Source organism: Pseudopipra pipra, chromosome 4 (genome assembly GCF_036250125.1).
Source record: "Pseudopipra pipra isolate bDixPip1 chromosome 4, bDixPip1.hap1, whole genome shotgun sequence".
In the NCBI taxonomy this organism is placed as follows: domain Eukaryota; kingdom Metazoa; phylum Chordata; class Aves; order Passeriformes; family Pipridae; genus Pseudopipra; species Pseudopipra pipra.
Genome location: NC_087552.1, coordinates 60,237,257 through 60,263,761, shown reverse-complemented (window position 1 = coordinate 60,263,761; position 26,505 = coordinate 60,237,257). Strand labels below are relative to the sequence as shown.

The 26,505-nt window shown below is 37.2% G+C and overlaps 1 protein-coding gene across 9 annotated transcripts in view; it reads right to left on the bottom strand.

Moving 5' to 3' along the window:
• The window catches only part of LDB2 (LIM domain binding 2), a 221,027-nt gene that overhangs the window by 118,876 nt on the left and 75,646 nt on the right, over window positions 1–26,505 (bottom strand). For all 9 annotated transcript variants that reach the window (XM_064653166.1, XM_064653165.1, XM_064653167.1 and 6 more), the window contains exon 2: window positions 25,049–25,151. In XM_064653166.1, coding sequence (XP_064509236.1) covers window positions 25,049–25,151 — 103 coding nt within the window. The remainder of the gene's footprint in view (window positions 1–25,048; window positions 25,152–26,505) is intronic.

The following is a 26,505-nucleotide window of genomic DNA, read 5'->3' as shown; positions in this document are numbered from 1 at the left end:
TAATTAATTCCCTCTGATGCTAGCCAAAAGACTTTGTGCCACAGGGAGGCTGCCCATGCCTGGAGCAAGGAGTCCCTCCCCATGCAAGGCTGGGGCAGTTTAAAAGCCCACACTGGCCAATACTCATCATAAACATGAAAGGAAACACTGATTTGTGCAACATGCCTTTATTTCAGGTCTTATGGTATGAATGTGGCCATACCAACCCCTGCCTAGTCTGGGGCTTCAGCCAGTCCCACTGGAAGCTTTTCCCTTTGGATTAAGTCCTCAATATATGCCTTTTTGAATCCAGCACAACTTGACCCTGAATTTCAATAGCCAGCAGTAAGAAAGTCACAGCAACACAGATTTATCTCACACAATCAAAATTACTCTTTTGACACTTTTCTTTCATTTATATCAGAGTCTCTTAGTTTACTTTCTTTTTCATCTGCTTCCTAGAGACCAAATATACCTTCCTTAGTAATGTTTTGCCCCATAACTGAACACTTCATAATAGATGCATTACTATATTTTAAACCTGACATTTCCTGTAGAGCAAAAAAGGCTCTTAAAGAGACTTTGTGACTTTACTCAACTGAAGCTGAAGAAGCCCAGATATAATTAAAGATGGCAGTTGGCTGGCAGTTCCTCAACAGCACCCCATCACATCAGTCCTTTCAAAATCAGCAAAATAAAAAGCAGGTCATTCAGAACTGTGTTTTGGGGCCAGAAACTTGCAAGAGTACTGAAAATTATCTAAACTCACAGCCTGGTACCGTTTAAAAGCACACCACAAAATAAAAAAAAGCTTATTGGTGATTTGGAAGTAGAGGTTTTAACAGTTTTATTTCTGAAAGCTCTGAATGTTATTTTCTGAAATTTTCCTCTTCCTGTATAGCGGATAGTTCCTGTATAGTTTTGTAAAAGGCATTTGCTCAAACCATATCTATTATATACTGATGTGTATTCTTTTGAGGATTACATCAGCTACCCTAACTCATGTTTAATAATATTGCATTCGACACACATCCCCAGTGAAGTTAATACTGGATCAGGTACTAGCTAGTATGAGGACTAGCATCAGAGTCTGACCCTTAGCACTGGAAAGCTCAGCATCTTAACCTCACAAAGAACCCAAAGTGCTTTACAGATTGAATATGCAGTAATTGATCATTCAGGCTGAGCTGTCCTCAAAAATCTCTCATCAGGGTGTAAGTTGTATATGAGGTATGATAAGACTACAGCAAAGATGGCACATTTGCAAACATAAGCTGAAAATATGTAGCAGTCTTCTAAAATGAGGGACAGTCTAGCTATTAAGAGCAAAATCAGCTCCCATCTTTTAGCTGTTCTAAGTCACTGACAGCTGGTTCAATCTTCCTACAAGTAGCTCTAGTTTATTTAAGAATGCTTCATTTTGCCTGTGCCACCACTTTCAATTTGCTATTTCCTGCTTAAAGAAAAAAAAAAAGATGGTTCATTGAAAATGTAAATTATATAAAACATGTATCAGAAAAATTAAAAGACATAAGTCAAAAGCATTGCTTTACTTGTTTTACAAATTACAAGAGTTGAGACCTGCATCTCCTCATGCTATGCCAGAGCTGTGCCAGAGCTCTGCCCACTATATCACACTGCCTGCAAGAGCACTGCTGAGTTACTCCTTGCAGCTTTCTCTGCAATGGAAGTATTCCTTGCAGATTCTGCTTCATTTAGTCAACCATTAGTCAACATAATTTCCAAGTGGTGAGGTACTGGTGAATGAAGAAGTTGTTTTCCAAGTGCTGTAGGAAAACGTGATTTTGTTTCCTTTGGAATTTAAAAATAAATGTGACCGGCATCCCTATAACAGGTTCTGAAAGAAGCTGAAATTCTAGACTAAGTTAAAAAAATTAATGTTAAAAGGATCCATTGTTTTCCAGCAGTGGATAAAAAAACTTGGTCAGAATAAGAAAGCGAGCAGTACTGCTAAAGTGGTGTGTTGTCCTGTCACTCTGCCTTGCACTTGCCTAGCTTTCTTCTATGCATTTTCAAATAATGCAAATACTTTCACACAGAGCATCTCTGTGATGCTTTTTATTTATCTGGTTCTTTGCACTTCCAGCTAATGTCCAAGGCAGGAAGTCCCAGCTCTGTTGTGAAGGCATCTGGTTCAGCTTCACAAGAGAGCAAGCTGTGAACTGCACAGTCTCTGCAGGAGTTATGCTGCTGGACTTTAACAGCAATTCTCACTTAGATATCAGCATCCAGAAGCCACTTTGCAGTCAAGTGATCCTAACTTAAGCATAAAGTATACAATGCTCACAAGAAATAAAATGAAAAAAGGGAAAATACTACTTGTGCCTGCACTGAGAAATCTGTTGGCAGGGCTATGCTTTCCACTCTTGTACAAGGGACAAGGCAGCAGAGTTTTCATTAAGCTTTTTAACTGTATCACAGAAAAACTGGAGCCATGCCATTGACTTATATTCACCCTCCAGTAAAGATGGCAGCTTGTTCCACCTCTTGTTTCACTTCAAGGATTTTATCCAGAACAGTGGCATTTTTGCAGTGAGAACTGTGCCTGCTAATGTCATGGTGGTCTAAGTTTAAACCCTATTTATCACAAAAGCAAGAGTATTTAACTATGGCACATCCCTGAACACATGGAATCAACCATAGTCAATGAGCAGGATTTGATGAAGTTCTGCCACAAATTCTGTTTTAAAACTGCCTGTTTTCATGTGGAGTCAACACATGAAAATCAGGCTGTGTGGGGGAAAAATTAACAAATCTTTGAAAAAAAAACAAAGCTGCATAATCTGTGGTATTTCAGTTGGTCTTTATCCGCAAAATCCCAGATCTTTGTTTAAGCTACAAACAGACTACAAAAATCAGCTCGCTGGCCTCTCTCCTTATTATCCACATCCCTGCACAAATCAAATGAAGCTTTTGCTGTAAAGCTGATAAAAAACACCACACACATGAGCAAGCTGATGTATTTAAAAAGTGGTTATCATTTCTAATCCTTTCCTCTCTCTCCAGGGAATATCATATTTCCAAGGAACACACAAAACTCCACCACTGAGCACACATCAGCACTTACACTTGTTTTGATTAGGGATTTTCTAGAATAACAATGAATGAAGTAGTCTGGCATTATTGTTGATTTTTAGCACCTAGGGAAGCAGTACGACAGTCATCCAATTGTTTAAAATCATTGAATAGCCAAGACTAGTTCTGACAAATATTTGCATTCACATAATCTGTTTCAAACACCTCCCAAAATGAACTACAGTACCTGGTTTGATAGCATGCAGATGCTATCCATATCTTTGTAGACAACCTCCTTTGCAGAACCCCATGTGTAACCCAGAACGAGAAGTGGTCACAGATGCTAAACTTATGCCTGAGCTCTCCTAGCAGGCACTGGGATTTGTTTGAGATTCACGGTATCGACTGAGATGCTCTCCAGTTCCACTTCCTTGCCAACTGAGACAGGAAAACAGAGCAATTTTTATTATCTAATTTAGACATATCCAAAGGATATATCTAAATCCACTCCAGACAACAAATCTTAGATTTAGGCATGAAAAGCCTAATGCACATTTCACACAGGTTAAGTCTAGTCTTGCAACTTGCCACAAGCCAGTGAGTGATAACACTGGGAAACCAATGTAGTGTAACATTCAGGTCCCAACGCCTAGAATTCAGTTTTTTAAATGGGAGAAATTCCCCCTAGGATAAAATTCCACTCAAAAGATTAATCAGTCAGCCACTGCATTCCCTGATTTTAAACTGATTTGTTACAGGCTTGAACCAAAGACTACAAAGTTTGACTTACAACTTATGCAGTGCTGAGAGGTTTAAATGTCTCTCTTACATTGCGCACATTAGAAGTTTGTCCACTCAAAGACTGCTTTACAAACAAAACTGCAGACATGAGTTATGATTTTTGGACTCTTGAAAATGTACACACACACATGCAAAGAATATGGAACAAAAACAAGCACTTAATTTAATACACAGATTTCTGATGGCTGCAGAATGGAGAAAGGTGCTTCTTCAAAGTGGGCTTGAGCACAGTGAGTCTTACATTCATAGCAGTGGTTTGTGTGTCAAATGCCATTTGCATTTCATGTTCTGTATGATTTTTAACATGTATAACACACCACATGCATTATGACACTTAGTTTCTATCAATTCAGCCTCCTTCTAAGAGCCTCACCTTTTATGCGAATGCAGTAGGCCATTTACATTTACATACATCATAGGGAACAGGGTGAGGTAACAGCCCCTTCCCAGCCAGGCAGTGGCTGATCTTGAAAACATAAAAGGACAAGGAACCAGAGATGAATCTACTAATGCAAAAAATCTTTGCTCTTTGTAAATTTTTAAGTTTCGGTAAACAGCAAGAACAGCACTTTAGAAATAGCACAGAACTTTGGGAATCATGAAATATCAAAATGAAATCTACTCAATTGATTTAAGCCAGTAACAACTGCAGAACTTTCTCCTGTAAACAAGATCCTTTGTTTCAATTTTCTTTGATTTTTTCGTTTTCTATTTCTTTTTTTTTTTTTTTTGGACATTAGAATATATAAAACAAAGACTCAAGTATGACTTCCTTCAAAAGCAGCACAGACAAGTAGTTGTTTGAGAAAATTAAACTTAATTGAACATGGATATGTATTTTTAAGGAATGGAAACAAAACTGACATGAGAGAAGGAATAAGCATGTATTCCAGCAAATTCTCCTCTCTTTAGCTAAAAGAAGTTGTCAGAGTTTTTTTTATTTGGCAATTTCTGTTAAACGAATAATCAGATAAAACAAATAAAACCAGAAGTAACACCTGCGTAGTCTGACACGAGCACAGACTTGAATCAGATTCAACCTTTAACGGCCGCCCTCGGGTGCCTGAGGAATCATAGCAAGGTAATTCAAACACCGTTAGGCCAGTTTTCAATGGACTTCTGTCAGTTGAACAGTTGATAAAAGCTGTCTGGATGATCAAATACTGCATAGTTCAAGATACAGAAAGTGGTGAATATATGTAAGCCCAGTCACTCTGAATCTGCCTCCTCACTGCCTAGTTTTTGTTACTGTTTTTGACATCTATATATATTCCATTTTCAACAGAGTTCAGAAGTCCAGGCCCTATCTATATGGCATTTTTAATTCACATCTACAAAAATGTCGTGGTATTTCTCTAGGGGGAAAGAAGTGTAGAAGTTGGTTTTTATGCCAGCAAATAAAATTATTGTACAATTATTTCAATTATATTTTCTTAGACGTGTATTTATATGGTTACCTAACAGTTATAAGACAAATAACAGACATAGACAAAACGATGTAGTCTACACAGGTTGTCACTATGACCCAAAAAGATATGACTGAAGAAGCGGTATGGAAAAGGCTTGGTCTTTCATAAGGACTAAATGGGTTACCTCTCCTATCCAAAATGAGACACCTAACAGTTTGGTCTCATAAATCTTAAGCACAACTGCCATGCGATTGAACAAGTATTGCCCTTTTCTATCAGACATTTAATAACAGGGAGAGACACCAGCATTTATCTTCTGCCTCTAAGAGGCCTTCTCACCTATAGGTGAGAAACTTAGAATTATAATGGGTGAAAATGCTGGCTATTTGCATGACAAGCTTTTTTCACGGCACAGATTTGCTCTCTAAATGTGCTTTGATATACAAGTCTGTATTTTCAACTGCACTAGTAAGCCACCTCACACTGGCTTGACACATGCATGCAGCATTTATCTCTTCTGTGTGCCTATGACAATCCTCCCCTCAACTATGCAAATAACTTTCACTGATTTTGTGGAAAATTAGGTGTTTTGGAATGATGAAAACAAGGCAAATTTTTAAGGCTTTAGACACACATTTTAGAACACATTCTAGGACCCTGTTGTGGAAACCCATTGTCCATGTCCACAATCTTCACAGTCTAAAGCACTGTCTTGGTAATAAGGAATGGAGATACCAGAATACATGTAACTAGGACTGGTGTTGCAAGTAAAGACAAATACTTTATTGCAAACATAGTGACCAAAATTCACACCATCTAATTCCATCTGAGATGTAGATGGACTTCTATTTGCAAGAGGGTCAACTAGAAATTCTTTACAGTTGATTTGCACAGATGATAACTCTCTGATGAGCCTGGAAGTTCACAGTGCTTGCCCATGTGGAAAGACAGTTCGAGCTGTCTGATATCCATCTCCCACGTGTGGCAGTGTTTAGGACTGACAATGAAAGAAAGCATCTGAACCTGTCCAACAGAAAAAATCTTACCTGAATCAATTGCCACAACCTGAGTAGAAAAGATTTTGATCCTTTGCTAGCTGCATCCCTTAGACCCTCTCCACTCGCTGAGGTCTAACTTCCGTCATAAATCATAGCAGAAAGCAGCAGCTTTGTTTAGCACACAAAGTACATTGTTTGCACAGTTTTATCTACAGATTTTGTTTATGAATTAAAGAAAAATTTTGTAAAATGACAGATTTTGTAACAGAACAGTTACTGGACAGGAATCACTCTGTATAGAATTTTTTAACATCCAGAATGATGAAAGTGGCAGAGAAAAAATAAATGAGAGCATGGTAATTTTCCTCATGAAAACTATAGCTTATATAATAAAAAGCTGAAAAAGACTGTGTGATGAAATGGAAACTATCTCTTCTCCATTGATAATATGATTCAGTCAGACATAGAAGATTAGAAGTAACCTGCAAGGTTTTATTACCTTTAAATTTTAGCTCTGTGCTTCATAAAATTAATTTATATTTTGCTGTAGAAAATGCAGGATTACTGATGGTAATGTGGAAGAGAGGTTTCTTTCCCGGGCAAGATTCGTGAATTCTTCTCAGACCTCAAGGAGTATTTACAGCATGAGAAAAATATCTGCCTTGCATTTTATGGTGCCATACAACTCACAAGAGGTCCAGTTTAGGTCATGTATGCTTTCAAACTTCTGGTTACATAGCTAGACCTCATTGACTCTGATCTTAATATCAGATTTGATCTCTTAGAATGATAAGCAACTTAGCATGGTATTTGACAATTTTCCAGATCCTGAGAAAACAGCAGTTCCCATGCTATTTCAATGCCTTCCATCCAAAATGAGGCAAAATGTGGCAAGGGTGACAATACCAGAAGAGTTAGAGTAATAAGTAATAGTAAAAGAAGAAGTTAACAAAAGAAATAATTTTCTAACTATGCAGCATCTTGTCCAAAACTAATGAACACTTGTGTCCCACTAAACTTAAAAGAAACAGCAAGATCTGACCAAATCTCAGATGAAAGGCAGGTGGTCTTCAGTAAAATTCTGCATAGCAGTGTATTGTTGTTTGAACAGGGAAGGAAGGTCTGAACTCCATCTTGTGGATTTCTTACTTGGACCAAAATTAAGAAAAAAAGAATCCTAAACCCCCAAACCAGGCAAATCCAGATACCTTCTAACAGATGGCTCAGTTGGGTGGGAGGAATCAGTAAAGTAGTAGTTTAAAAACATTTCAAGGATCACAGAATCATATAACAGTTAGGGTTGGAAAAGACCTTAAACATCATGTAGGGATCCTTGGAACTATAGGCATAAAAGTGCATGGCAGGCTCAACACCTGGAATGTAAACATTCCCAAATGGGAAAAACAGATGGTTCTTTCTAATAAGAGGCAGGGAGCAGTTCCTAGAGCCAAATCAGCTTCCAACCACATGGGAATTACAGTGGTCCCAGAGGCTGCAGAGAGGCACTTCTGGATGTCACATAGCATGGAACTATGCACTGACAGCTTAGGATCTGGGAAGGGTAACGAGTCCTTCACAGAGGGAATCCAACAGGCCAGAGCCCCTTCTTGCCCTCTCCCACTTTCATGTTCTCAGATTATGCACAAGGTCAGGATGTGAAAGTGTATGAGGGAACTGGGCACTCAACTGTCATAGAGAAAGAACTGTCAAAAAAGAACTGAGTACTTAAGATGTCATCTTAAGTAGAAGCAAAGGAGGACTTTGAAATATCACTACCCACCCTCTTATGCCTTTTTTTTTCCTTCAGGTAGAAAATTGTACTTTTCTACTCTGCAGCATGTCTAGAGCACTGGGTGGAGGATTCTGATGAGATACACCTTTAGCAAAGTATCTTACGACTTTTAGCCATCCTGAACTAATTTTCATTGCACTTTTGACAATGGATAAAATTGGGCTGATTTCAAATAGAAGGATCCTCTCATGTGGTCCATGGGAAAACAAATAAGAGCTTGAGTCACTTGTGACATATCTTGAGGAATTCAATGCATCAGATTTAATAGCCTATATTAAATATATTATCCCTGAAATAACTTCTTGCAGTTTTGAAGCACCTGAGAAAATACTGTGGATTGGAAACTTGAGGAAGATCATCCTTAGTGCCACTGCAATTGTAAATTGTAATGATGGCAGACAGATGAAAGCTGCTCTGCTGTTTTGAAAGATAAATACATTACAGAAATCATAAAAGCATCTTCAGTGACAGCAAAGGAATCTATACAAAAGCTTTGTAAGAATAAACAGGATATTAGCTGAGATTCATTACTGCAGTCTTTGTAGATGTCTATATTTAAGATAGTTCAGCAACAGGATAAATCTGATTATTGTTAGTGAGCACAAGGCATCTGAGATGTGAAACAGGAAGTTAGATTTCTTCTGGTAGAAGAAAAAGAAGAAAATGTAACTTGTAAGAAAGGTTTTCACTGATCTAAATCTGTCAATGGTTCTCAGCAATCCCACTGAAGAAATCTGAACTCTATTTGAAATAGGAAAAAAGAAAGAAAATACCCTTTGAGGATTTGTAGACATTTTCACATCATCCAAGGAAACTTTTACATGTTTTGTTAAATGATTCTTGTGTAATCTGTTATCCCTACAACATGAACCATGTTTACCTTTACTCCGAAAAATAAGTGATGAGTTAAAATGTTGGCATATATTTTTCTATTTTTTAAATTTTAACAACCAGAGTTAGAGGGGAAACGGATAGGCAAAAAAAAAATCACTTACTTTTTGGTTTGCACTGAGACAGGGAATCCCTGTTGTTTATTTAGAGCTGGTAGAACTGGGCAGAACTCATCCAAACACAGGCAACCATGACAGGGTTACAACGTTGGTGATGAGAGAAGAGAGACCGACATCATCTACCTGGACTTTGACACTGTAGCACATCTTTATCTCTAAACTGGATTTGATGGACGGACCATTCAGAGGATAAGGAATTGTCTGGATGGTAGTACTGAAAGAGTTGTGGACAAGTGGTGTTCCTCAGGAATCTGTACTGGGAGCAGTGCTGTTTAATACCTTTACCAATGACATGCGCAGTGGGATCGAGTGCACCCTCAGCAAGTTTGCAAATGACACCAAGCTGTGTGATGTGGTTGATGCACTGGAGGGAAGGAATGCCATCCAGAGGGACCTGGACAAACTCGAGGAGATGATCAGAGGGCTGGAGCACCTCTCTAGGTGGTGAAGAGAAGATTCCAGGGAGTTCTTAAAGCACCTTCCATTATTAAAGGGGGCTCCAAGGGAGCTGGAGAGGGACTTTTTACAAAGACATGTAGTGACAGGACATGGGATAATGGCTTTAAACTGAAAGAACATTAGGTTCAGATTAGCTATTAGGAAGAAATTCTTTACCATGAAGGCAGTGAGATGCTGAAACAGGTTGCCCAAAAAAACTGTGGATGCCCCATCCTTGGATGTGTTCAAGGCCAGGCTGGATGGGGCTTTGAGCAATCTCTAGTGAAAGGTGTTCCTGCCCATTATAGGAGTGTTGGAATTAGATGACCTTTAAGGTCTCTTTCAACCCAAACCATTCCATGATGCTATGAACTAAATATGGTGTAATTTGAAGTATAATAGTAGAAAGAAGTAATGGAAAAATAGAGTGGGAAATGATGAAGAGGAAATCTGAAAAAGAGCTTCTTACTTCAGTCCAAAAAATGTAAAACTAAGTTAAAATTTCAGACCAATATTCTGATGGAAAGTGCTGGTGCTCTACCATGAATTAATGAGAAGATTATTTTTCTTTATACAGACCTAGCTGGACACTAGCTTACCAAGGTAATTATCAAATGAAAGAGAACTGCTGTATTGCTGTGAACCTGCATACTTAAAATTACTGATGTTTTGGCACATCTTTGTTTTAGAGGAACCACACATTTTAATATTTTTGCATAAAATATGTTCAGCTACGTTGTCTGAAATAGTAGGTTTATTCATAAGTAATCAATCAAATATTATCTTTCTTAGACTGCTTTTCAAATAGGAAGGCTATATATGCATGACATTTTACCAAGTCAGCTGTGTCAGAAACCTGGGAACACTAATAATTATTTCATGAAAAAGCAAAAGTATAAATTTAATAAATGATGGTGAGACTCTAAATACATAAGCCAGTGTTTACATTAACAAGTTTTCTTCAACTGGCTGTATATAATGGCAAGCATGGATATATTAATGACAGGTTTACATGAACACTTGTAAAAGTGACTGTAAGTATTCTCTGCCTCTGAAAATTTTGGTCTTTGTCCCTTTGATTCATCATTGCATAGGTAAGACACAAGAGTACATACCAAAAGCCCTGTTGACACTGTTGACTTCGTTATGGTTAGTATATTAGGATGCTATTTTCTTGTTGCTTCCTTCCTTAATAACTAAACTAGCTAGACATGTCAAATATCATCTTTCATAAATTAAAACTGACAAAACCAGTATAACTTTGATGGCATAAAAAAAGGAGAAGAGAAAGACATAAGCATTTGAAAAGTTTGCAAAAAAAAACTGTAACATTTTTCAGTGAGAATGAAATCATATAGTAATGCTGTTGCAACACATCTGTCTGATGCAGGCTCCCAGCGCTTTTTCTCATATTAGTACTGTTCCAAAATTTCGTGGTAAAGGACTCATAGTTGCCCCTTTCAATACTGCTAACTTTTGATTGCAAATTCAAAGCACACAGAAGAAGTACAGTTTAGATCCTATCAACAGGTCTAGAGAAATGTGTCACGGTCTGGTGAATAAATGTATCAGTTTCATAAAGACAAATTATATAAGCTATGCAATTGCAATAACCCTTACTTTAAAAAAGAAGTGACAGAAGTGGAATACTCAATTGGCAAGACATGCAAACCAGAAAATTCTCACATGCCAATATTATCTCATTAAAGCCTTGCTTAAAAATGGCTTTAACATGCTCTCTGTAAACAACATTTTTTGTTTACTGTCTCTGCATATTAACTAGCACTTTTAGTAGATACTAAAATGTCTTTAAACAATCATTCAACTTAAACAGAATTGAATTACTATCTCATGGTGCACTATACAAACAAACAAAATACTGATGTTCTTCTCCTTTCTAGAAGGACTTCTATATGCTGGGTAATGATGAATGCTGGTCCTTGCTAACTCTCTTACATGCCACTTCAATTTTTTTTATGTAGCGAGATGCCTTAGTGTTGGCCAGATCCAGAGGAGGCTCTGCTCTGTGTACTGTGTCATAGCTCTCACTGACCACTTCTGCTGAGAAGCTACACTGCCATTTTAGGTACTACCTAATGTTCCCCATGGACACTGCATTCATCTCCTTTACCCCTTTTGTGTGCTGCAGGTGACCAACGCACTCAGAATGATCAGGTCCACATACCTTTGTTTAGGATAGCAGTGACTTGCCAAAGAGAAGCAGGCATTGATCTTAATTCTAGAAGCTGCAGCAAAAGCCTCACCAAAAGCTAATGTTGCACTGCAGTGTGCTCAGACATCAGGGGATATTAAAATTGAAGCTGACTGCACAATCTTAATCCTGCTTCCCTGTGCATCTATATTGCAATAATGCAGACTGTAATTACATGATCACATATATTTGCACAAATGAACTCGATAGCATATAAATTTACTACAATCTAGATATATGTGTGCACCTTCCTGCAATCAAGAAACATATCAAGGTATATTAATATTAATCTGAAGTCATGGCAGTCGACAGTATATCTACTGACATACTGGTTACATTCTGTTGAAAAAGTTATTGCTAGGAGCAGCCAAAGTTATATTTATTATATCTGAGCTCTTCACTGTAAAATCACACCATCGTATTCTAAAAGGTCTTTTGTCTTTGTTATTACTAAAGAGAATTGATGGAGGGAAAGAAACTTCAGAAAAAAGCATTTTGGGATTTAAGACCAGCTTTCAAAGTATGTCAAGAACACACATGATGACCCCATTCCCTGAGGAATGAGGTTTCCATACAGCACTCTAGGACTGTAAGCTGGGGCTAATTGCTTGACCCAACATGGGGGAAGTGGGTCCAGAGCAGAAAAACAAGCTACCACTGAGCCTGGCCACTGGCTTACTCTGAGGGAGGTCAGCAGCACTGGAGGGACTGAGACACAGCTGCAGAGCAAGGCTGCATACCCCACAATAATTAAAAGAAGTAAAAAGGTTGAGAGACTGTGTGCTGAATAGTCTATCTTCTCCACATCTCAAGGAAAAAAAAAAAAGTCAAGCTGCTGTTTGAGGAAAAGGAATTGTCATATGACCAGAGAAGAGTATTATCACAGGAACTGTTGCTGAATATAAATGATATCAAAACTAAAATTAAATGAACTTTTCTACCCAAACATTATCACAAAGGGGTTCCTTCTCCATACCCAAACTCACACTCACTGTTTAGCTCAATTAAGGGATACTTGTCTGAATTCAGTGGCTGAATCACCCTGCTTTGGTCTGTGTTGTGGAGAGGTCTCCAATCTCAAAAACTGTATGCCCTTCACAAGAAAGGAATCAAATGGACTCCAGGAATGGACCTAATGCATGCCAGCCATTAACAGGCAGTTAGCTCAGTAGACTGGACTGGAGTTAGTCTGAAATAAACCTCTGCAAAACATGTGCTGTGTGGATGTCATGTCCTCAACACCGCAACTCCTACTGCATTGCACTGCTTGCTAATGTCAGTGCAGCATCCAGCTTCTAGCACAGCAAATTACAAATTAAACCAACAAGCTGCCCCTGAGAGTACTAACAGTACAAACCCTACCTTTCTAAAGGTGGTTGGAATGTACTGTCCAGACTTTTTCTTTCTATTTAGTCAAGAACACTATCACAATACAATTCCCAAGTTGTATACAATTTCACATTACAGGTTGTGCATATTTTACTAAGTTGTTTAACCCTTCTCAGCACGATACCCTCTGTTTCATTTGTATTTTGAAACTATTAACTAGTGCTATTAGTTGTGCATACGCAATGAAAAAAAGCAGAATATTGAATAGAAACAGTCTGGAAAGGACAGATATTCCTTTGTTCTCCAATTTGATATACCTTTTCTCAGTGCAAGGCCATATTCTGGTTCAAAATCTCTTTGCCTGGACATTTTCCTCCTTCTATTCTTCTTTCTTTTTTTTTTTTTTTTTTTGACCATGACCTGGAGCATCCCTTTGGATTACAAAATTTGATGCACAGCCAGCCATGCATGTGCAACTGTCCCTAAGAGCCATGCCTCAGCAGAAAAGCTGGTGTGCATACAATCTTGAAACAAAAATAGCTGTCAAATCAAAGCCAATTTGCCACAAAAGAAAACACAGATCCACAGTTAGGGAATACCAAACTATTTTGAGTTCAAAATTGCTTAAAAAAACCCAGGAACTTGATTTTATAAAAGCAAAGTGTATTTTTAATCTAATATCATTTAATAATGAATGAACTGATTAAGGCCAAAGGTGGGGATGTGGGAAGAACAAACAGGGGTAATATTGAGGTATACTGAGAATGAAAAAAGTTTTTAAATCTCTTAGCAACTAAAAGAGGGGAGGGAAACACAAAGAGTTATACAGCAGACTGTTGCTATCGCATGTGCTACAAAAAATATGTTAGTTCAATGTTCCCTGGACCGGGGTTTCATTTTACCTCATTTTAGTGAATTAAATCATGTACTACAAAGGAACTTGGATCTGAATGAAAGGAACAAGATTGATATCAGGATGAAAAGTAATGCTGTATTAATTCAGGTTCAGACACTAAAGACAAAAATAAAATTGAATTACACAGTGTTCTAATATTTCTGGACTAGAAAAAATTGTGTTTAAAAGCCTTTTTCATAGCCAAACAGAGGTGGGAGTAATGGATTTTTAATAGATACAACAGAATGGTCAACATCTACTTTCTGGTACCCAGTGAACTGCATCGATGGTGTTGACCCAAAAGCTGCCGTTGAACAGAGCTGTCCACTGGTGCTTCTCTGCACACATTCCTGCACTATATCCAAAATGGTAAGATTCTAAGATTAGCCTGAGTCATAGATAAAAAGCACATATTTGAAGTTGAATGGTGTCAAAAAGGTAACACTGTTGAAGGAACAGTACTTTCAAGACACTGTAGTTAAGGTGCAAGCCCCTTTGGCTGAAGGAACACTTAACATTTAGAAAGTTTATTCTGGAGTAGAGGTATGGAAGAGACATCACCTAGACTCTGCATGTGATAGTGCCCTTGAGCAATAAACTTTTCTCAAAAATTGACTGATGATCCACACGTCTTGGCTGGGTGACAGCAGTGAAACCGACCTACACAGGGAAACGACAAGGCTGCAGGTAATGCCATGTGCTGGGGCATTGTCTCCTCAGCAGCCCAGGCCGTCTTTAGTGTATCAAAGCTAGCTTGTAATCCTTCTCTTGGCTTTCTCATACAATAGAAAATCAAGATAGCAACACTCCTAATGACTTGAAGCAAGCTTCTTCAGAGAAGAGCATATCTCAAACGCTGGACCTGGATTAGCATGTTTTCCTGTGCAGGCAGAGCTGGACACTTTCCTCAGGAGTCAGGGCAATTCCAGCAGTTCAGTAGAAGACCAGTTTAAACTCCAAAAAAGCAAAGTAATATCACAAATCTGAATCATTCTGTTCCAAATCCAATGCATATACCTATAAACTGTCCTCTCTGTTGTAAACTTTTAATAGCATCTATATATTGAGTGCATTTCTCTTGAAAAATCCTAAACAAATACATCAGAGAACCCACTTCTCTTAGAAAATAAGGAGAGAAGAAACTAGAAATGCAAGTTACTGCTTACACTGCTATATGCACCAGAATAAACTTAAAATATTATGGTATAAAACTTATATGGATCAGAATAGTGGAACAGCAAAATGTCAGCAACATTTTAAAGGTAATATAATTTGGAGTGCAGAATTCAATATGATAAAGAACGATAGCCACTGTATAATATCTCAGCCTTCTCATATACAGCAGACTTTTAAAAAAAATCATGACTATATTAATTCAAGGAAACTTTCAATATGGAATTGAGAACAGTATCTCAGTGTCCAGAATCAGCTTTGGGGTCTATTTCTACTAATCATGGTGCTGCAGCTGACCCAGTTTAAATGTATTTCTATAAAGATTCTATAATTTTTGGTGATGCTGCATATTGTGTTCTCCTAAGCCATTTAAAAATATTGCACTACAGTAAATACCTAGAGCCTAAAAATAAGGTGCATCATGTGGAATAGCATTACTGCATCATAGAAATGCAATGTAACAGTTTTGTTAAAGTTTTATTTCTACACTAAACAAAAGAATGCAGGTTTTGTGTATTAGAACCAACACTATTTTAAGATGCACATTTGTATATTTGACCATGTTCTATTCGTGTTTGCATACAAGTCTGCAAGATAAAATTTGCAGGTAGAGGAGCAAATATTTTATTGTCTGAGCTTAAAAAAGATCGTCTGCACATACAAGCCTTGTCCTGAGAGTGTGCTAGAGCCATGAAGTATGCAACACCACTACCTGCACTGTTTAGAGTAAATGCAAAATACAGAATTTATAAATTATTATAACATCATCATAATATACATAAAGTTCCCAGAACCAATATGAATGATGTACTGATTCAACTACATTTGTGGATTGAAAAGAGGAAGAAAAAAATCTGATAGCCCACTGTTTAGTTATTCAGTGCTCTATAAAAGGAAATCTGTTTGTAATACCTCCAGGCAAGCCATGTGCTCTGAAGTATTCTATACTAGTTGGGAATAAAACTACTATAATTAGTTAAATGCCTCTCTTTGGTCTAGAAACAAGATGACAATATGAAAATATCCTCTGCCACAAAGCTTTCATTTTTATTAAACGGAAGTTTATAAAATAGTATTGCTTAAGTAATTCATAAAGTGGGGGTGTTTCACTTCTGAGAATGAAACAAGTGTAAGAAAAGAAAAGAAACAAAATGAAAAATGCAGGAAAAAAATTCCTGACTACTAATTGAAACATGAATATTCTAACTGAGTCTTGTTTCTTACAGGAACTCCATAACTATGTTAGAAAATTTTTCTCCTAGAACTTAACATATATTAACTGATCATATTAAAAGTCACATGATAATTTTAAAAGCTGAAGTAATAGCCACCAAACATTTTCAATTTCATAGAAAAAAAATCAAATACCTCTAGTATAGCAACATTTTTATTTCTCAATTAAAAAAATAAATTTAATGTACTGACACCATTTGAAGACAGACACAGTTATTCAGCAAAACAGAAAAAGTACTGACCAATTCCTCACAATTGTCATTACACTGTGCACACAAAAAATAAAGAAATTATTTAACCTGAGTTTGTAATAGTGAAAAGTTGTTTACTATTTTGATGTAAAAAGATATTGAATTCCATTATTTTGTATGGGCTTCCAGCATTTTATTAACATCACCTGCAGCAGAGACAAAGAACTGAATGGTACATAATTTGGACCAAATGAGTGAACAAAAGCCTACCACAACAAAGGGATTATTTGTGTTGGGCAGGGGAAAAGCCTGTGATTCTCTCATGTTAATTTTGTCTGTATTCTTTCTGCTCTCTGAATGGACCCTAGACTCCTAAAATGTATCATGTCCTGTTATATTATGATTTCTCCTAAAGAGGGCTTATCACTTAATCTGTTTACATAGCAGCAGAACCAATCTGGTTGACTTGGATTTCAGTGTGCCATTACAATTAGAGGCTCTATAAAATTGTGCAATATTCACATTTGGAGTTAGTAGCCCTTCGTACACTAGCACTCCTTTCTAGGTGCCACTTTACAGACACAGGGCCTCCAACAGCGATTTGTATAACAAGCTTAGTTACAAACAGAAGATATCTGTGATTACATTATTTGTAAGGTACTTGAAAAAGAGATTGAGGGAACAGATTTCATGATAAACCTTTCCACAGAGTACCTAACCAAGGTTGTGTTTGAACACACATGCAATGAACAAACATGTTGCACATGGATGGCATTTTACAGTAAAGCAGCCTGTGTTTGTATTTGAAAGGTATCGATAACTGAGAGGTGCAGGAACATTATGCTAGCTAACAAGACTGCAGCTGGCAGAGGTGAAGGTCTAATTCATATCTGCTAATCGCAAATCAAAAGCTAGAAGGAATTATTTCTTCAATATCTGTCAGTAATGTGGAAAAAAAAGAAAAGTGCTTTTTCTGAAGGAAATTGGTGGAGATTCAAGTGAAAAGTCTTGCACAGCCAGCGGTATCAGAAAAACATCACTTCTATTGCTAAAAAATCAGAAATAGCAGCGTGTTTTTAATTACAAAAAGTTTTGCATCCAAGAGGAGAAAATTGTTTCAGAACAGGTTACAATTGCTGAGACTGAACTGAACGGTAACCTGAAAGCTGGTACTTGCTTTGGGACCAGCGACTTCATGGAATTAGAGGTGAAGGTCAGACAGCCCCTTTACTAGGGAGGCTCCACAGCCTCCCCAAGGAATCTGTTCATGTACCTCATTTTTCTCATTGGTAGGAACTAACCCCTCTATGGAATTTTTTTTTAATGCAATTTAAGGCCAGCATCTCTTCCCCTGCTCATATGGAAGAAGATATCCTTGATATGTCTTGTTATTATGTCCCCTTTTCCCCTCTCCTTTTTGCCATGTCTTTTCTTCTGTAGACTAACCAACTCAAATTCTTTCATTTTTCTTAGTAAGTCTTATTTCAAGACTTTTGTTTTCCCCTGGACACCCTTCAATCAGACCACATATTTCTGTATAAATGCCATCCAAAACATGCATTCAGTATGGACAAAGAAAAGGCAATCCCAGTCAGTAGGAGAGATACAGCTGGTGCTTCAGAATACTGGATTCACCAAAGCTCAATTGACTGGAGAAAATATGAATAGCAACTATAATGTGAGAAAGAAAACAACTTGGCAAAAAAAGTTTGTAGAAAAATGAAGGCAGTAGCTAGAAGGAAAAAAAAAATCCTGATAATGATGATGACTATAGAAAAATAAAGCAAAGATAAAAAAGAAGAAAATGTTCCATAAAAATACATCATGAAATATAAAATTTTAGAATGAGATGCTGAAGTTGGCAGTGAAAAATCCATATCTGTATAAGCTAGTGAAAAAAAGACCTTGAATTTTATTCAAAACTTAAATTAATTTGGAAGGAGATATCAACATCGATATATAAGAAGCTTTTTTGTTCTACTTTTGGAAAGAATGTTGATCTTGAGTGAAAAGTACTTTCTAGTCCATCAGCTGCTAAGATGGATCTTAAATACTATATATGAAAAGTAAATGTTTTGAAATTAGCAGTTCTAAGGTTTTTTGCACATTTCTATCTGTTGTTACAAAATAATGATTAAAAAAAAAATAGACCTTCTGAGGGAATCTAAAAAAACCACTACCGTTGTGCTGATATTTAAGAAGGGATACTATACAGTCAGGGAACTACATAACTTGCTTGATAACAATACAGACCAAATAGTGAAAAAAATTATACAGGATTTAACTGCCAAAGATTGAAGTGAAAGGGATGTAACTAATGCCAGTCAACATGGGTTTATGCAAAATAAAGTTTTGTCAAACAAATCTCATTTTATTCTTTGATGAGCTTACAAAAGTTTGGGTGATAAAGATAAGTGCATGGGTGTAATACACTTAGACACCTGTAAACCATTTGACTTACTACTGCATTGCTTATATTCTTAATAAAATTTACTAATATACAGTTTTAATAGAGCATATGTAAAATGGATTGAGAAGACTTGAAACATCAATTTTAGGAAGTAATTGTTAATTAGCCAGAGAGTGGAGGGACTAGTGGTGATCTAGGCACTTGTGGACTTGTTATACTTGATTTTAATGAAATTTTCATCTATGTTCTGAAATTAAGCTCAAAAGTATTGACAAAAAACTTTGAAAAAAACCAAAACTAGAAGAGCGGGGAGTCACACAAAATAATCTGTCTCATTTACTAAGCTAGGCCAATTTACTGTGTCGCACCTGAATGCTCAAGTCATGTTTAATGACTTATATTTCTCGGGGGGGGGGGGGGGGGGGGGATAAAGGGAAAAAGAAAGAACATGATCCTGGAAATACTACAATCTGTTTCTCTTGGCAAATTTAATTTTCTCTCTCAGAGTTATATGACAGAAACCAGACAACAGTTTTATAGAAACCTGGGGTGATAGTGTAGCATGCTGGCCTCTCAAAACCCTCTCTTTGACAATAGTTATGCAGTAATATGTGTGGTGAACTTTCCCTGTTTATTCCCAAGCTATGTTCTCTGCTTTTAAGAAATACCCACTAGATGTAGCTTCCCACCATTAACCCCTGTAAAAGTTTTTCAACAAAGGGCTATAAAGTTACCTGTATTGCACAAGTTACAAACAGGGACAAAGGCAGAATGAATCTGTGGCAGCTCACTCACTGTGTATTAATTAAATAATTTGTAGTAAAATATAAGATACATCTATGTAATATATTCTAAAGGCACACAGAATAACTTAGATAAGCACTTTAAAGCTGATGATTTTACCACTTGGCCCAAAGTTCACTGTACTCTGAAACTACTGCCCAGAAAACTCTTTCTTTCTTTTTCTTTCTTTCTTTCTATCTAGCTATCAAAAAAAAACTAAAAAAAGAAGAAAAATCCAGCAGGGTTCATGAACGAAGTAGAGAAAAGGACATAAAATGCAAAGCATGGTATAGTTATATTGTACATTCCAAACACAAACTGCAGTAGAAATTATAACACAAAATACATATTCAATTATCAGCTACATATTCAGAGCAACAATAAAACTGAAATCACTATATTTTCCTAGGGACAGGGAGAGCAAAAGAGCTCAAATCATTCCTTCTGAAATTTCTACAGTGTAACATTATACAATGCCATATAAAATTGGGTGATGGAAGCCCATAAAAAGTGCCTGAAACTCTCAATACATTCTACATCTATAGGCTTAAATAAATCCATTTTGAGGACTCCATCATACCTACCACACATGAAATTTTTTTACAGCTACAAATGTGATAGTTCATGCTTTTGCTTGCTACAGCATATAGCTCCTCCATGGACAGAAAGCATTTAGTGAACAGAAGAGAAATGCAGACAAGCCCTAATTTTCTGTACAGTGGCAACTGCATCCGTTCTGCGTTACAGTGGCACTTTGCCCTGAAAGAGTTAACTTTCTAGCTCCTATTCTCTGCAGTGCTGCATAAACACTGCACATTATTCTTACTGAGCATGCTTCATCTTTCCTGTCTCCACAGTCTTGGGCTGTCAATCACCTGTCAGTCCCTACCACATCAGCACAGTGCGCATCACCAGGCTGTCAGCACAGCAGCTGATGAGACTCTGCTAAGAGCTGTCAATCAAACTTGTTTCTCTTATCTGTTCGGGAAATATTTTGTCTCTAAGAAACAAAGAACCTGGGCAACAATGGATCAGAGTCTAGTATTTACCCTTTTACAGGGATAGAAGCCTCTTAACAGGAAATGAATGCTTTAACCATAACAAGGAAGCAAAAAATCTGCTCCATTAGGCCTATTTTCTTATTTTAGTTTTATTGAAATCTTATTTACTTCTTGATCAAACTATTCAGGGCAGAAGACATTAGAGCAAATTTCTTTTTCCTCTCACTGTAGAATGAACTTCATGGGTTTACTTCTTAGTTTTTGATTACTATAATTCAATGCAGTATAAAACAGGTAGCATCTCTTTGGTTTTGGGAATCTTTTCCTGCCCTTAGGCATTGGAATGTGTGAGGTTTCTCTCCATCTCATGGTAGCCAAAACACCAGACTAGAGAAACCTATAATTTACAACTTTGTTACACTGAAATACATCTACATTTTCTGTAGCATTTCTCATTAAAATTTCAACATAGAATGTGAGTAAGGTTCATAGATAATAGCAGACCAAAAGAATAGCTGAGGAGTATAAGCAAATAGGAGAAAAACATACATTTTCAGTGGCTGTTTGAAAGAAGACAGTATATTCTTTTTTGGAATGCTGTGCCAAGGATAAAGAATTGACAAAGGTAAAGTTCTTGCATCTACAAAAATCAAATGCTGAAGAAAGACAAAAAGAGCTGCAAAGACGGGCACAGGAGCTATTTCAGGTCTGACACAGAATCTCTACATGAAAAACTTAAGCTGGTCTTTCAACTGAACATCTATCCAAGGCAAAATACTGTTCTGCAAAGATAACTGGTCTAGGTCTAACAAACTTGGCAAACAAATTAATTAGCACTGGTGGATCACTGAACTAACAAACCTCTGCTCTTTCCAGGTTATAATAAGTATCTTTACATGCTGTGCCATTCAGATATACAGGTACATTTAAAGCTAGGTCAAGTACCAGTATATAGTGCTGTGTTATGCAAATCAAAGTAAATATAACCCAGTGACATAAAATCCCCATTTTGACCCATATCTGTTTTTCCCTACAAATTAAAGAATCTGAGAGCTGACAAGTGATGAGAAACAGTGAAAGTGGCAAAGGGAAGAAAACTGTTTTTCTCAGTATAGAGTGCTGTAAAACATGGTAATATCAATGGTAGACCTAAAAATATTTGGTGTTTTCATAAAGCTTCAGTTTTGGGCCATGAAATTAAATAAGCAACATAGTTTTCTGAGATAAAAAAAAAGTGAGTTTACAAACCTTACAATTCCTTGGACAGAACTGTATATTAAAAGTTAAAAAGAAATTGGAGACAAATAAAAGTAATATTTTTTTTTTACATCTTCTAACACTTACATGAACAATGATTTACAGGCCTTATTCACATGCTCTGAACATTTGTGTTGGCTGTGGGATTGGACTGTTCAGGTAAGAGCAGAGGGCAGAGAAAGCCAGCTGGGAAACAGGCTATGATAGGAAACTCATAGAAAAGAAAAGTTTAAAGCAAGCATGGGAAAGAAGCCCCCAAAGGGGCTTGGGAACTGCAGTCAAGATTAGAGACGAACAGAAGAGACCATGCAAGTTCCTAGCAGCCTCACACAATTTTCTTGAGGGGCTTTGAAGAAAGGACCTGGGACAAAACACTTTGTTCCTCCACATCTCTGATGGCTTAAGGCAAGATCTGGAAGAGAAGGAAGATCTTCCTGAGAAGAAGAAAGGAAAAGAACTGGGAATTGCCATAACCCAGAGAAAAACCATGGCCGCTGACAAACTATTTGTTCTCTCCACATATGCACACACACTTAAGATTATTTATGGAATTTGTTTGCTCCAATTATATTTGAGTTTGCAAAAGAGGGAAACTTTTGCCCAAAGGAAAGAAAATGAGGTGGTGGCCACAACCAATGTCAGAGATGTAAGTAAATCTCTCAGAGGCTGAAGTAAGATAAAGGCAGGCAATTTTGAATTCTGGAAGAAAATGCAAGAGGTTAGCATCTTTCATCACTTTCAGCTTTATAAACAACTTCTCAAAGGATGGCTATTTCTCTTTTCCTGGGCCTTATCTTGGTTCCCTCCATTACTGTTTGTGCCTGCAAGAGTAATAACAAATAATTTATCTTTTCTTTTCCCCCTCTGCAAGCTCCAATATTTTTAATGCCCACTACATACTAAAGAGCATGCATACTGGGCAAGGAGGCAGTTGTCTTGCTGTGGACAGCAAGTATGAAGACTTTGGTTTCATCTCTGTCAAAGCTCCGCGCTTGGTGCTGCAACCACTCGGAATACTCTGGCTCACCTAACAGAAGCCACAGCCCTTGGCCAACAATTTCACAAGTTACTTGGAGTAAAGATACTAGGTGACATTATGGTCTTTGGGAGATGCCAAGAGCAACCATAAAAGCATAACAGAGCATGAGCGTGGCTTGGGCAGGCAAAAGAGAGACCTCAATCAAGTCTCTGTGCTCACTGAGTACCTGCTACAGATGAAGTGATTTTCTGCTATTTGTACTCAAAAAGGGAGCAAACTGCTCTGTTCTCAACTCCTGAACATGGTTTTGGACACAAACTTCCCTCCTAGGAAGAGAAACCTACTCTTAACATGCAACCTCCTCTCTGCAGCCTCCCCTGGCAATGCTGAATGTGTCCCCAGTCAGGGACCTGGACAACACAGCACCCCCAAGACTGCTCTCAAGCCTTCTCAGAGGGCAGTGGAAGTCCCAGACTGGAACAGCACAAGCATGCTCTTTAGAGTATCACTGTACAGTCATACTGCTCATGTCAAAAAGAATCACCAATACTGTAGTTCAGAATTACATAAATATTTACTAATGAAGGAAAGGAAATAGGAATGAACAGCAAAGAGCTCCAAGTGAGGACCCTCAATTTCAGATGCTGAGAAAAACAACAACAAAAGCAACAACAGTTTGTGCAGAGGTCAGAAATTAAAACCAGAGGGAAAATCCTGTGTATTACTTCTTTTAAAAACATACCTACAGTAATTTGATCTTTCAATCATGCTTATCAGAAACAATGGCAAGAATTACAGTATTACTCTGTACCAAACCGTCCCAGTTACACACAGTATAACCATTATCAAGCATTTGTGACAATAGGAATATTTTACACTTTGACAAATTCTTTCATATGCAGCACTGTTTTCCAGAATCACAACTCCCTCTGAATCTAACTGGACATTAATTGCTTTTTTGCTGATGTATCTGTGCCTTCTGGACTGATAACACAACTAGCAAATCTGATATCTGACAAGTTGACTCAACCTAATCAGGACAGATCAGCTGTTACCAACGTTGCTATAGGCTGTAATTTAAGGACCTTTACAGAGTTATCACTTGCTTTGAAAGGCAAGAAACTGTAATTCTGTCAACACTAATCCCAGAACATGCTTTCAAAGCAGCTGTTATTTTTTCTCCAGGAAAAGGTAACACTTGTCAAATAAATACCTGAGATAATTGATAAAAGGAATTAGAAGTACGTGAGTGATAGGCTGACAATCAGTCACTCTCATGAAAAAGAAGAATCTCACAAGATTCACAGCATTAAATAGAGAGTACAAGCTGTCACCATAAAGCACGGGTCACTCTGAATCGAGTGAAACAACTGGCAATGCAGTTTTTCAATGTTTACTTCTCTCTCTGTTGCTTAGTGCTAAAGCTGAGTGAATTATTCACTTCTAACAATTTGTTCGATGAATTTTATCCCTTTTTGCTGCTCAGCGTGTGCAGGCAATGGATACCAGTGCCATCAGATTTATTCACTGCTGCACTTCTATTCAAGCTTTCATTTAGTGCCTGATTGAGAGTGTTCTAGACTTCCACTGCTGTTCAGACAATATCCAAGGCAGGTCCTTAATGTGTGCAAGCAGCACAGATCCACACAGCTGATGGAATACTTATCTACATTAGCAAGGATATAGCTTTTGATTTATTGTTTTTCTGATCCCTGTTTAGATTTGGAAGCCCTTCCAGCAACAACACTGAAACTTGCTACGAAGTTCCCTTTCTGTGAACAATTTTGCCCACAAGACTCAACACTTGAATCTTTGCAGAAAACAAATTAACAAAAAGTGCAAGCACAGCCACAAAGCTTATTTATTAAAAATAAAAATCCAAAGATTATATTTTATTATTTGCTTCACTCCACTAGGAAATAATTTATTTTCATGTAATCAAATTCAGAGAATTCCACAAAAAGAATGGATCCCCAACTCATGCGATTCTTTAATGGAACCTAATGGTCACTGAATACACACAAGTGACTTTGTCATTGCCGGGGTTGCATCTGTCTTGTACAGACAAACTGTGTTTAGAAACTCAGACTTAACAGTAGATAAAAAAATATACATTTCTTACTGTATCGCTTTGGTCCATCTTCCAAACAAAATGAAAGGGTTAAAGTTGCATCATCTTCAAAAAATTCAGTTGCAAAGGCATCCCACCAGAGGTTGTCACTATCCTAGGAAGCAACAGATCATTCACTTAATAGGAGGCAAAATAAATATATATTCATATGTCGTAAAAGATATTCCACAGGATCACACCTAGTTTATCTTCCTCACCCATGGTTTTGGGGTACAGGTGTCTATATGATATTTCAAACTAATTTTCCTAGATAAAGTTCCATTTCTAACTTAAGAAAAAAATAAAGTGCTTAGTTTATTATACAATAGACTGTCTTTCATTTTATCAAGTACACTAAATATGTAAAAACTTTCATTTCAATAAAGAATTTTTTGTTCAAATGTTAAATATAGCTTTATAAATCAGTAACAAATTAAGCAACTATGATTTTACCCTCCTTTTCTGGGCTATGTGTCTCAAATGCTTAGTCCTAGTAATCAAAAAGCCTCAGGACTTAATTCTATAATGCTACATAACCCAATCATCAGCATGAGCTGACAATAAAGTTATTTAGAAACTACATATAATGGCCATTCCACTTCAATGCATTTATTATAAATACGACGCTTCTGCAGGTTAAATACCAGTTAGTTACTTAAATGTAATTGTTGTCAGACAACTTTACTTTTAAGTGTGATACATGAAGTGAAAACAATATGTTAAGGTGACCAGTGTATACTTAGACTTAAAGTAATACACATAGCTGGAACATGGCAATTATTAATATAGTGTACAGTGTAAAGCATATACCAGTACACCACTACAGGTAGTTTCTTGGCTTTGACAATTGAACCAGGCATTTCCAGACCTTAATGATCAACAACAGCCACCCAAACTTCAATGTCTAGCACTTGACCAAGTGGTCCAGCTTGCAAGGTTTTTCACAGAAGTCAGAAAACACAAAACACACCAAAGGTTTAATTCAAAAGTTATGGATATATTTAATAGCTGGATTAGAAATTTTTGGTAGTCTCTTCTGCTCTTTTGAGGCCCCCAAGACTTAAATCACTTGCAGCACACAGGAACAGCAACAAAGCTGGAAATACACTTGTGAAGATGCCCAAGTTGCACTCAGAGCCACTCTGTCCCACTCATGGCAGCTGCCTAACCAGTGTGCAAGGCCAGGTTCACTCAGCACAGTGAGCACTGAGCACCTCTTAATGCCTGAGCATTATTGATCTAATCCAGAAAAATATTTGTTCCCTTCACAGGAAAAAAAACCCTGAGATAAAATACCGGTTTAAGAGAAAATACGCATCTATCACAGTCATTATACGTATACATGCAGAGAAATAACTATCTGGCATTTTTAGTTCTGCTGCTGTATTTCCGGATGATGTTACTGTTGGATTTTACTCCAAAATGCTGAGCAAGGTATCTTTCCTGCCTCTCAACTTCACTTTGATTTT